At 46.5% G+C, this 12691-nt stretch overlaps 1 protein-coding gene across 2 annotated transcripts in view; it reads right to left on the bottom strand.

Annotated features, from left to right (window-relative positions):
* The window catches only part of LOC310695656 (uncharacterized protein), a 38229-nt gene extending 29461 nt beyond the window's left edge, over positions 1-8768 (bottom strand). Inside the window, exons 1-6 of one of the 2 annotated variants that reach the window (XM_083480332.1) lie at positions 7959-8768; positions 7798-7874; positions 4266-4420; positions 1917-2047; positions 1619-1743; positions 469-639 (exon numbers count right to left, since the gene is read on the bottom strand). In XM_083480332.1, the coding sequence (XP_083336458.1) occupies positions 469-639; positions 1619-1743; positions 1917-2047; positions 4266-4420; positions 7798-7870 (655 nt within the window). In that variant the 5' untranslated portion in view covers positions 7871-7874; positions 7959-8768. Of the gene's footprint in view, positions 1-468; positions 640-1618; positions 1744-1916; positions 2048-4265; positions 4421-7797; positions 7875-7958 lie in introns of those variants that run through there. The other variant, XR_014520201.1, reaches the window with a different exon arrangement.
* Positions 8769-12691: the final 3923 nt, after the last annotated feature.

Below are 12691 nucleotides of genomic sequence, written 5' to 3'. Positions count from 1 at the left end.
CAGCACCACACTGTACCAACTGAAGAGGAGGAGGAAGAGAGTTAGTCTGAGGGCGGCATTTGGGTACAGGTGCTCTTTTAAGTTTTGAAAATCTCCACTGTTAGTTTCATTTTTTTGCTGCTTTTGACTGTAAGCATCTTTAAAGGGACATTTGCCCAGAAAAGCAGCCCCCAAAATATTTAAAATATAAAGAGATAAATGGCAACAGCCATCCCCTAAGGGCACTTAAAAAACTAATAAGAAGCACATATCTCAATTGGTAGTAGAGCATGAGATTCTTTATCTCTGGTTCGTGGGTTCGAGCCCTGTGTTGGGCAAAAGGATTCCTGCATTGCAGGGGCTGGACTACTAGACAGATGGTCCTTGTGGTGCCTTCCAACTATGAGTCTATTATTCTAACAGGAGCCCAGCTAGATCAGCCCAAAATGCTACTGTCTTGGCTACTGGTTTGCTGCCTCCATCCCTCACCTGACAGGAAGGTGTTCTGCTCCTCATCTCCAACAATTGCGAGGCCCTCCCCAGATTCCTGGCAAAAAGACTGGGCCTCTCTCCATGACCTCAGTTCCCGGAAGGATGGGAAATGGAAGGCGTAGCAGTGGGAGCGAAAGGCCACTTTCCTCACAGAGCCAGGGAGGGCATCTAAACAGGAAAGGCACAAGGGGAGAGAGAGAGGTACAAGAAGGTGCAGCTATGAAGTTGGTGGGCAGGTCCACATTTTAGATTAATGTAAATGGTGAACTCCTCACACTGCCTTTATTTCCCCTTCATCCACCCAGCGTTCTCCTCCACACTTTCTCCTCCTGAAATCCAGAGATCCCCTTTGCACTTCTCCCAGCAGGGCTTTCGACAAAATCCCCCATGATATTATTGTGAAGAAGCAGGTAAAATGTGAGCTGGACGAGGAAACTGTTAGATGGATTTATAGCTGGTTGCCTGGCTGAACCCAAAGTGTGCTCATTAATGGTTCCTCGTCATCCTGGGGGGAAAGGGGGGCTGCCACAGGGCTCTGTCCTGGGTCCGCTGTCATTTAACATCTTGGATGAAGGAATTGAGGGGATGCTTATCAAATTTGCAGATGACCCCAAAGTGAAAGGGGTAGCTAATGCCACAGAAGACAGAATCGGGTTTCAAGATGACCTTAACGGATTGGAGAACTGAGCCCAAACTAGCAAAATTTCAACAGGGACAAATGTAAGGTTCTGCACCTTGGTAGGAAAAACCATCTGCACAAATGTAAGATGGGGGACACCTGGCTTACTAGTAGTACATGTGAAAAGGGTCTAGGGGTCTTAGTGGACAACAAGCATAACATGAGTCAACAGTGTGATGCACAGAGGAGAGGCCTGTCAATGGCTACTAAGTCTTGAAGCGTCAAGGGACCCCTTCCATGCCGACCCTGGGTGCTGGGGAGGTAAAACCCAGCCAGATGGGCAGGATATAAATACTACTACTACTACTACAATTACTACTACTACTACTATTAAAATTAGTGAGGGCTGCTGGGGTTGGCTCTCTCTATTCATCAGCAAAATGCAGTATTTCTATAGCCTCCCTCATTATGCCTCCTGCTGGCTGCTGAATGTCGAGGCTGGGAAGGAGACACCCTCTTTGCTCTTACCTTTCATGGGCATCTCACAGATGAAGGAGACATTGGCACCGCAATCCCAGTCCCTCCACTGGCCAGCGTAGATGCCCACGAGCTGTGTGCAACGCTCCTTCTTGGGGTATCCTTGGAGCCAGTTTCTGATAAAGCAGAAAGAGTTCAAGATCCAAAAGCAAAGAACTTGCTTCTGATCTCTTAGCAAACCACTTTTATAGCTCCTTCGGCAGAGCAGGAGACTTGATCTTGGGGTTGTGGGTTGAAGCCCCACACTGGAGCCCTCTGCCATCAGAGCCACGCATCAAGGTTCTCTTACCTGTACCAGCTCTGCGATAATGGGGTCCCATCCACCCAGGCGAGCTGACTGCTTGCCTCTCGCCATGCTAACCCGATCCAGTAGTGCAAGGCATTTTCCCGGGTGCTGTCTGAGAGTTCCGTCAGAAACATCTGTGCAAAGGCAGCATAATAAAATCACAGAATCATAACATTGTTGAGTTGGAAGGAACCCCAAGGGTCATCTAATCTAAACCCCTGCAATGCAGGAATCTTTTTGCCCAATGTGGGGCTTGAACCCACAACCCTGAGATTAAGAGTTTCATGCTCTCAGATTGTTCTTTGCTGAAAGAAAATTATATGAAGATGATGTATAGATGGTATATAACTCCAGTGCAGTTAGGTAAAATGTATAAAACCAGTTCAAATGTGTGTTGGAAGTGTAAGGAAAAGGAGGGGACATTTTATCATATGTGGTAGGATTGTAATGAAATTAAAAAGTTTTGGGAAATAATATACAATGAACTGAAGAAAATGTTCCATCTAACATTTGTTAAGAAACCTGAAGCATTTCTGTTAGGGATTGTAGGAAAAGACCTGCCAAGGAAGCTGAAAAATATCTTCATGTATGCAACAACGGCGGCGAGAGTCTCAATAGCACAAGGATGGAAGAATGAGGAAACCCCGACTAAAGAACTATGGCAAGAGAAACTGATGGACTATGCAGAATTGGCAAAATTGACATGTAAACTATGGGACAAGGATAACTGTGACTTTAATGATGAATGGAACCTTTTACAAAGTACTTAAAGAAACAACAAAGTGAACTGGACTCCTTGGCAGGTTTTGAATAAACACTCACAAACTCTTTATGGACAATAACCAGCCAGATAAATTAAGGATTTATACAGTTTTGTAATATGCAGAGAATAGTATTTGTAGAGAAACCAGAGACTGGAGCTGAGGGAAGTCGGGGGGGGGAGGGGAGGGGGGGTTATTTTATGGGGGGAGGGGGGAATGGGGGGAATTAAGGATGATATGTATTAAGATAATATGTTTTGTTTAAATTTGTAATAAAACATATTTTTTTTAAAAAAGAGTGTCATGCTCTACCGACTGAGCTGTCCTGCAGTGGGAGCAAAGGCAGGCAGCATAACTTTCACCACTTTCCCAACAGTCTCTGCCAGGGACTTCTACAGGAAAGGGGCCATGGCTTGGTGTTAGGGCAATTGCTTTGCATGCAGAAGGCAGCATCTCTGGGTAGCGCTGGGGCAGCGTCCTTGCATGAAATCTTGGAGAGCTGCTGCCAGTCAGTGCAGACAATGCTCAACTAGTTGCACTAGCTGTTTATGTTCCTGGGCTCAGGAAATGACCTAGCCGACCTGGGACTCAAGAGCCCTCATTGGGTTCAGAATAGAAAAGGGTTCTGAACAGTGTTAGAAATTCGCCAGGTGCCAGGTGCATTTTGCAGAGATCTCTTGGTTCGCCTCCTCCTCAGTTAATCCCTACAACGACCCTGTGAAGTAGGTTAAGAGTCTGTGATTGACTCCAAGGTCACGCAGTGAGCTTCATGACTGGCTGAGTGGGGAGTTGAACCCTGATCTCCCAGGTCCTGGTTCAACTCTTCAACCACAACAGCACACTGGCTTCCTAAAGAAATTCTGCTATGGGACCACTCTATCAATTACGTTGGTCAATAAATATGGGGAAAGCAAATTGTCACTTTGAGAAGGATCTGCAATATTTTCCTTGAAGCTTGAATTTTTCCCCCCTTCTGGATTGTTTGATTGGATGTTTTAGTGGGTTGTCAACCACTTTGAGATTTTTCCTTTAAAAGATAAAGCAGAAATGAAATACGGCACCTAGAGCACCTGGCCATTGCCCATAGGCGCCGACTCCATGGGGCCTGAGGGGGCCCGAGCCCCCTCAAAAATTTTATGAAAATTTTAAGAAAATTATTGGGGGCGCGCAGCGGAAACGTCCTCCGCTGGAGACGTCACCTGGGCCTTGCGGAAAAGGCGCTGCGGGAGTTGCCGCTGCCGCGGCAGGGCCGCTGCAGAAGGGTGAGTGGCGAGGGCGGGACGGGGCCGCGCGCTCCTTTCCTCAGCTGCCCTCGTCGCGCGCCTTGGCTCCCGCGGCCGGCGAGGGGAGCCTGGGCCGCGCGCGGCTGCTGCTGCCGCCGCCGCCTCTCCGGGGGGCGCCGCCTCCCCGGGCGGGAACGCTGCGGGTGCGCGAGGGAGGAGGGCGGCCCCCGGGGGCTGGGAGAGCCGGGCTGCCGTGGCCGAGAGGGCTGCTCTGCCGGGCGCCGCTGACATTGGAACTTAGAAAACTCGCTTCCTCCCTCCCAAACTAAAGCATTCCCAGCCTGCAGCTTGCAAAATCCGCCTCTTACCTGCTTGTGGTAATCCTTGATGACAACCAGGTCTGCCTTTTGGTCCCTGCAGAAGACTCTGGCTTCACTCCAGGTCAGAACAAGAGAGCCAGCTGGGATGTAAAGGCAAAGCTCATTCCTGTACAGGATCCACCTTGGGGGGCACAACCCCAGCACTGTGTGGAAAGGAAAGGTGGCATCAGTAAAATGTTAGCTTCTTGTTGCAAACTTTCAAAACAGTAGCATCTTGTTCCCACCTCTCAAAGCTGGGGATTTGGACAAAGGAGGGAAGGGGCATGTCAGATGGTGTTCCTGGGCACTAGAAATGCTTTTGGGTTGGGCCTGCTTGCTGGTCTGGAAACCATAGAACCATAGAATAGAAAGGGACCCTGAGGGTCATCTAGCCCAACCCTAAATGCAGGAATCTCCACTCAAACATCCATGACAGATGGCCATCCAATCTCTGCTTTAAAACCTCAGTTGAGCAAAAAAGAACAATAACTCCAACTTCCTGCATTGCAGAGGGTTGGACTAGATGACCTGTGTGGTCCCTTCCAAATCTATGATTCTATTATTCTATTATAAGGAGATCTGCTCTTGCTGGTTACAGACAGCCTTTACCTCCTTTTCCTTGCCAGCCTGACAGTTTCAGAAGGGTTGACTCTGACACCTAGGACCAGTCTTCAGGAATTTTGCTTGCACACATACACCTCATAATTTGCAGCCTCAAGTTTTTTATCCCCTACCCACAGATAAAATGACCCATAAATTGGTTGCACACACTTCCGGAGGCGGCGCCAACGGTAATGGCGGTCTCCTTCTAAGCTCGGAAGGGGAAGCTCCGCAGGAACCGGGTCTGTCCGCTACGGCGCAGCGGAGACCCTTTCAAAAACCGCAGGCGGAGGAAGCCTGCGGTCGTGGGACTCGGCGGGTGCCAGAAGCGCCCCCCCAACTGGTAAAGGGACCCCGCGAGGGGTTCCGGAGCAGAATGGGGGTGGCGCGGCACTGAGAGTCAATCGCTACTTCTGCGGAGCAAAGCCGCGCAGCTGTTGCCGGAGAGCGCTGACCTTTTTCCTTTGAAAATTTCGGCTTCTAAAATCACAGCCCGTGAGTAAGACTTATTAAGAAGTGGGAGATCAAAGGTATGGTTTGCCTTTGATTGACGTAACAACTTGAATTTGATTCTGAAGCGGGAAGATGTAAAAAGGAAGTCCGTCTTCCGCTTTTGTAGATCAGATCAAAGCAAAGACTTTTGAAGCTAGAGCTGGAGAAGTGGAATAAGAGGACTTTAAATTTCATTGTCAGACACAAGAACCCCCTCTTAAAGTGAGGGGGGAAAAAGAATTTTCAGACTTGAGGAAGAAGTGAGGAAAAGACCACTGCCTAATCCCTGCTACTGGTCTGCCAGAGACAATAAGAAAGTGTTGCACCGTTTATGAATACTTATAACTGTTTGTGAATACTCTGCATGTGAGCTGGAAACTGTTGCCTTATATTGAATTGTTGCCTTTATTGGAAAGTGAAAGTTAAAAAGGCAGGATTGCCTTTGGAAAAGCTGCTTGGAAAGTAACATTGTTGCTAAGGTGCTCCCCTAGAGGAGGCCTGGGACATAGCTGGGGTTTTTCCATTACAGCTGGCTTGGAAAAAAAATCCCATCAGAAAAGAGGCTTGATCTGTGTGAGTGACCTTGAGGTTTAAAAATAAAGTAATGGAGCAGGAAAAAAGACCTAGAAATTTGGACGAATTTGAAGCTTTCCTTGCTGGGTCGTATTGCTGTTATTAAGATGAATGTATTGCTGAGAATGTTATTTTTATTCCAATCATTGCAAATCATTGATAAGATGGACTGTTTCAAGAGGTGGCAAAGAGATATAACCAGATTTGTCTGGCAGGGCAAAAAGCCCAGAATAAAATTTAAGATTCTTACTGATGCTAAAGACAGAGGGGGGTTTGCCCTGCCAGACTTTAAACTTTATTACGAGTCAGCAGCTTTCTGCTGGCTGAAGGAATGGCTACTTCTTGAGAACACAGACGTTTTGGATCCTGAAGGGTATGATAACATATTTGGGTGGCATGCATACTTATGGTACGGCAAGGTAAAAGCACATAAGGCATTTAAAAACCATATTGTCAGGAAAGCTCTGTTTAATGTCTGGATAAGGTACAAAGACTTTTTGGAGAGCAAAACTCCAAGGTGGCTATCACCTATGGAAGCGAAAGCTTTGAAAAAACTCAACATGGAGGCTAAATGGCCAAGGTACTGGGAAATTTTAGAACAGGAAGGTGACAAATTGAAATTGCAGAGTTATGACAAACTTAAAGAGAAGGTGCGAGACTGGTTACACTACTTTCAAATAAGACAAGCTTACAATCTGGATAAAAAGATTGGTTTTCAGGTGGAAAAATCAAAGTTAGAAACAGAATTGTTAGAACCCAATGCTAAGACGCTTTCAAGAATGTACAATTTGCTGTTGAAATAGAATACTGAGGAAGAAACGGTAAAATCTGTAATGATTAAATGGGCACAAGATATAGGACATAACATCATGTTCGCTGACTGGGAGAAGTTATGGACTACCGGGATTAAATTTACGGCATGTAATGCCTTAAGAGAGAATATTATGAAAATGATGTACAGGTGGTACATGACCCCAGTCAAGCTTGCAAAAATATATCACTTGCCTGATAACAAATGTTGGAAATGTAAAGAAACTGAAGGTTCATTCTTTCACCTTTGGTGGACGTGCCCAAGGATTAAGGCTTTCTGGGAAATGATATATAATGAACTTAAAAAGTTATTTAAATATACTTTCCCGAAGAAACCAGAGGCCTTCCTCCTGGGCATTGTTGGCCAATTGGTGTTAAAGAAGGATAGAACTTTCTTTATGTACGCTACAGCAGCAGCAAGAATTCTCATCGCAAAGCATTGGAAGACACAAGACCTACCCACCTTGGAAGAATGGCAGACGCAACTAATAGACTATATGGAGATGGCGGAAATGACTGGCAGAATCCGAGACCAGGGAGAAGAGTTGGTGGAAGAAGATTGGAGGAAATTTAAAATTTATTTGCAGAAATATTGTAAAATTTTTGAATGTTGATGACATTGAAATGAATTGAAGGGGCTCTAGCAACAAGGTAAAAAGTATAAGGGGATTAACAATAGATAAACTAATAGATCATGAATTTGCTGAACTAAATTTAAAAGGGATACAAAAATGGGAGACGTGAGGAAGTCAGGAAAATAAGTTAACCTAAAGTGGAGAGATTAAGAAAGAGAGAAATTTTGTTTTTCTTTTATATGTGTTTTTTCTTCTTTTTGTGTTTAATGTTTGTATTTTTGTATTTTGTATTTTTGTGCTTTTGTATTTTGTATTTGTTTTGCATTTGTCTTTTGTGTTTTCTAAACTTTTCTATTGACAACCTAATAAATATTATAAAAAATAAAAAATAAATTGGTTGCACATAGTGAAGAAGAAAGGCCAGGACACTTGAAACAAATATTGTGATCTTCCCACTTTTTATCTCTTGTCTTCCTCCAGGAACTTCCTACCAGAACTGGCGAAGAGCAACCCCAACACGACTCGGACTTGCATCTCTGCTCTCCTTAGAGCCGCTGACCCCATCACCCTAAAATCGAAATTACATCACAGTTAGTCTTTTCCAATCTCTGGGATAGGAGATCTCCATCCCTTGCCAGGACATGTTCCCAACCCAGTCAAGGAACAGACTGCATACTGGTCTTCCTCATGCCTTCAATTCAATGCTACCAATTCATGTGGTAATGTAGCAACTTTTCTGGTATCTGTACCCAGCAGTGTTCAAAGTTCCCCAGGTGAGTTTTGCAATGGGCAGAGGTCCAATTGTGACCACATAGAGATCTCTGGGCACCAGGCTGGCAACTGACATCTCCATCTCACTGGCCCCTCCAGCTTTCTTAAGGATGTAAGCAGAAGAGCTTATTTATTGCATTTTTATCCTACTTTTTCCTCCAAGGAATACATGGTTCACCCCCCACCATAAAAAAATCAAACAATCCAGAATAAAACAAATTCAAGCTTCAAAGGAAGTATTTCAGATCCTTCTCAAAGTTACACTTGGCTTTCCCCATATATATTGACTGACTTAATTTATAGAGCTGCCCTGTAGCAGAAAGACTCTAGGAGTGGTTCAAGCATCCAATATGGATGCTTACAAAATGGCCTCTGTGCTCTCACAAAAAAACAACAACACCCACACAAAAAAAACCAGGATGGTTGAGGAGCAGTTGAGGGGTCTGAAATAGGCAACCTTTCCTATGTGTGTGTAAGAGAGAGTGGCAACGACCACAACATCACACATACACCCAAAAATCCCACTTGCTTTGGGGCGCTGCCTAGCAACTGATAACTCTAGGCAGGCTTGGTTTAAAGGTTCCAGCCACTAGGCCGAAACACAGCCTGCCTTTTGTTACTAGTTGTTGCTGCTGGTCATAGATCATAGAATGGTCTAGTTCTGATGAGATGAAGAGTCTCGTGGTCTACTGGTGATGAAATAAATTTTGACTCAAAAACAATAACTACTGGGGGGGGGGGTACCACACACACACCAAAAACACCTGTCAGGAAACTGACATCAGAGCAACAGGCGAAAGAGAGGCTCTCTGATTCTGCAGGGGAAGGAACAAGCACTAGGGGGAGACGCAGCTTGATGGAGGGGGAAGGAAATCAGCGTAACACCAAGGATCCAGGAGAGCAAATGGGAGAAGAGGTGGAAGGGCTCCGGGATTCTTCCTTGGAAGTCAGTGAGGAGAGCCCTGGTCCTCCACTACCCACGCCCTCCTTGCGCAGGAGACTCCCGCGCAATGAGAGGCGGAGACGATTGGGAGTCAAACAACTCTTATGCGGGCAACGGTTTAAGAAACGCCCACAGACAGACTCTGCGAGCGACTGAGGCAGCCACGCTGAGATGGGCTGTGCAGTCAGGATGGTTTAACCCAGGCAGCCAAGCTCCAAAAGGGGACAGTTTACGCACGAGTAACTCCAAACCACTACAACACCCATAGCCAGACGGGTGAAAAAATGGATGAGGCAAAAGCAGCACCTCCCTTGGTCAAGAAGAGAGCAGAATGGTGGCCCTTTGGCAGAATGACGATGTTTTTGTGGCAGACCTCAACAGCTTTGTTGAACATCATCTGGTTAGGATGGGGAAACAGCTGCCCCTGTTGAATTTCTGCCTGCCAATGCAGGAATCGTTTGCCCAATATGGGGCTTGAATCCACAACTCCGGATTAAGAGTTTCATGCTCTTACCAACTGAGCTTTCCCATTGTCCTACCTGGGGATGCAGGAATTTTTTGCCCAACGTGGGTTTGAACCCACAACCCTGAGATGAAGCACCTTGTGCTTTACTGACAGAGCTATCACACCTATTTAGCTCTCTGAAGCAGTATGATTCTGATGCTGAAATTTTTTCCAGTTGCTTTTGCTTCATGAAAGCTCAGTCAGTAGAACATGAAACTATTAATCTCAGGGTGGTGGGACTAGATGACTATTAATCTCATGGCAGGGGGTTGGACTAGATGACACTTGCGGTCCCTTCCAGCCGTACAATTCTATGATTCTAACGCTGCAATCCTAAGGCTCATATAAGACAAGAGCACCTCACCTAATTGACCGACACAATACTTTGGGGCATTACCATGAATGAATGGTTCTTTTATGCGCTGACAGTGAGATGTCTGAAGAAGGGGAAATGTACCAGGCCGAAAAATCAGTGAACAATGGCTGCATTGACTTGACTGGATGTGTTGAAATCCTGTTTGCGTCAAGAGAAGCAGGAACGACGGAAGCTGCTTTAAGTGACCCTGGAGCAGCAGGCTTTGATGTGTTGACTTTATATCAAAAGATTTATATCGAAAGACTAGCCTGAAAACTGAGAACAATCTGTCATTTCTCAACCAGAGATAGCTCAGTTGGTGGAGCATGAAACTCTTCTTCTCTGGGTCGTGGGTTCGAGCCCCGCATTAGGGGAAAGATTCATGACTTGTGGGGAGTTGGATTAGATGTTCCTTGGGCTCTACAGTTCCATGATTCTAAGTTAACGCTGAAACAAGCTCATATCCAGTGCTATTCCATGGACTAGGTAGACCACTGTTTCAGCTCCGTTGGTTAGAGCGAGGAGCTGGTAATGCCAAGGTTTGATCCTGTATTGGCAACCTGCATATTCTGCATTGCAGGGAGTTGAACTAGATGACCCTTGGGAGGAGAGGGGGCCAGGAGACAGACATGCTGTCAGGGGTTCAGGAGCAGAGGCAAGGGCAAGGGAGGAAACAGAGAGCAAGGGGGAGGAGGCAGAAGAAAAGATGAGTGATGACGACGACCCAAGATCTCCGAGTCTTTCCAGTGAATCAGAAGATTCACAGGAAGGAGCACCAGTGGCCAGGGCAAGGGGGGAGCCTAGGGGGGCACCCCAGGAAGAAAGGGCCAGAGGGGACTCAGAGGGGAGCAGTTGGAAATCGGGACCAGCGTCACCGACAGAGAGCAGGGGAGAGGAAGGGCGCCAGGTATCAAGCGCTGGCAGCTCACAACAGGAGGGAGGGCACAAGTCAGGAGTGGCCACACCTCCATCGGGGAGCGAAGAAACGGTTAAGCGGAAAGTGGAATGTTGGGCGCGCGCGCCAAGTTCAAATGCACAGGAAGGTGGCGCAGTAAGTAGCCCGGAAAGGGAGCCAGGTCCTAAAGCCCGGCGCAAGGAGACAGGAGGGTCCGGGGGGTCAGCGTCAGAAGAATCCCGGAAGGAAGAGACCCCGGGGGGCAGAGGGACCCAGAGAAGAATGGTCAGGCGGAAAAGGTGGAGTAAGGCTAGGTTAGTAAGCTGGTGCACAGGGGGCGGAGACTCAGACGGAGCTTCGCCGGTCTAACCCTTAAGACGTAGAGCTGCGCGCAGCAGCTTGAGAATGGAAACTGTAACTCAATAAAAGACTTTTACAAGTGACCGCTGGCTAGCGTGATCCTCTGTGAGCTAGGATCTGGAAGCAGCTCTGACACATGCGCTCCCCACCCCCAGTCTTCCAGAAAACACAGAGAAATGAAAAGATCAGAGGAGAGATTGGTTGCGTACAGACGCAGTCTATGATAGCTTGGAAAAAAACCCAGAGAGGAAGGGAAGACAGGGACCTTCAGTCCTCACAACTGGCTCACCTCAGAACTGGCTCATTCTCTTACTGAGAAGAGTTGCTCGCATCACTAAGACTGTGTAGTTTTAGTTTCTTTGAATGAAGAGTTAACTTCACTGAGACTGGTGTTTTTTATTACAGACCAACACCTGACTCAGGCTCCTGACATGCAAACAGGACAGCAGCAAGGCATGCAATGTCATAGAGACTATGATACCCATCTCTACAAGTAGTCATGAAATGACTCAGCAAGTCATACACTTGACCTCCCAGGTATCACAATGGTAACCCAGTGCCACATGGCACCCTTATCTCAGATCATCCAGACATGGGGGATTGGTCTCAAGACATGAGACCATTTAATTTTAACCCATAGTTCACAATGTCCAAAAGCTCAAACCCACCCCTGACAGAGAACCCCATATGCAGGAAGATGACAACATCTTCCTGTGGCCCAGGAAAAGTGACCTTTAGAGCCAAAAAGGAGAGGCCTAAAGACTATAGGTCTGGCACAACAGCACACCCCACTCTAAGGATGGGTGAATCCCTAGATCTCACCCTCCGAACCTCTCAGGAAGGTGGGACATAGAGAAGGGCCTCAGATGACAAGCACAGGGTCTGGGATAGTTTGTATGGGGAGAGGTGGTTGTTTAAGGCACTGGGGTCCTGAGCTGTGTAAGACTTTATAGGTCAACACCAGTAAGTGACACCTGTCAGTCCAGTCAGCTTCTGTGTACATGAAACAGGCAGGAGGTGCCATCCTATCCATTGCTACAGGTGGCAAAATGTCTTGGGCCAGCCACGCATGTACTCATCCACCAGAAAGGACCCACACAGAAACGCCACCTCTCACATCGCTGGACTTAGGGGGTAGTATTCAGCTATGTTTCACTTGGAGTAGACCCACTGAAATTAATGGACCTACAGTAACAGTCATTTTCATTTATTTCAATGACAATACTCAGAGTAAAACTTAGTTGAAAACCACCCAGGGTGCTGCTCATTACTAGCTAAGTTGCACACACACACACACACACACACAAAAAAAACACTCGAAGGTACAGTGTTTTAAAAAACTGCTCCAATTATAGTAGGTTGTTTGTTTCCCCCCCAGAAGCTTATCATCCAGTTGTGATTGGTATCTAATCCAATATTTGAGTAATAAAGGCTGCAGTGGCAGATAACTGTTACAGGTTACGGCCCTTGTTATGGTTCATGCAGACAATTTTTCCAGACCAGAATAAATGTTGCTATTTGTTTATTCCTTCAGAAGAGTAGAGACTTGGGTCTTT

The sequence above is a fragment of the Podarcis liolepis genome, assembly GCF_965112155.1.
Source record: "Podarcis liolepis genome assembly, chromosome: 16".
Lineage (NCBI taxonomy): Eukaryota > Metazoa > Chordata > Lepidosauria > Squamata > Lacertidae > Podarcis > Podarcis liolepis.
Note: the sequence above shows the minus strand (reverse complement) of the source record. Positions and strands in the feature narration are given on the sequence as shown.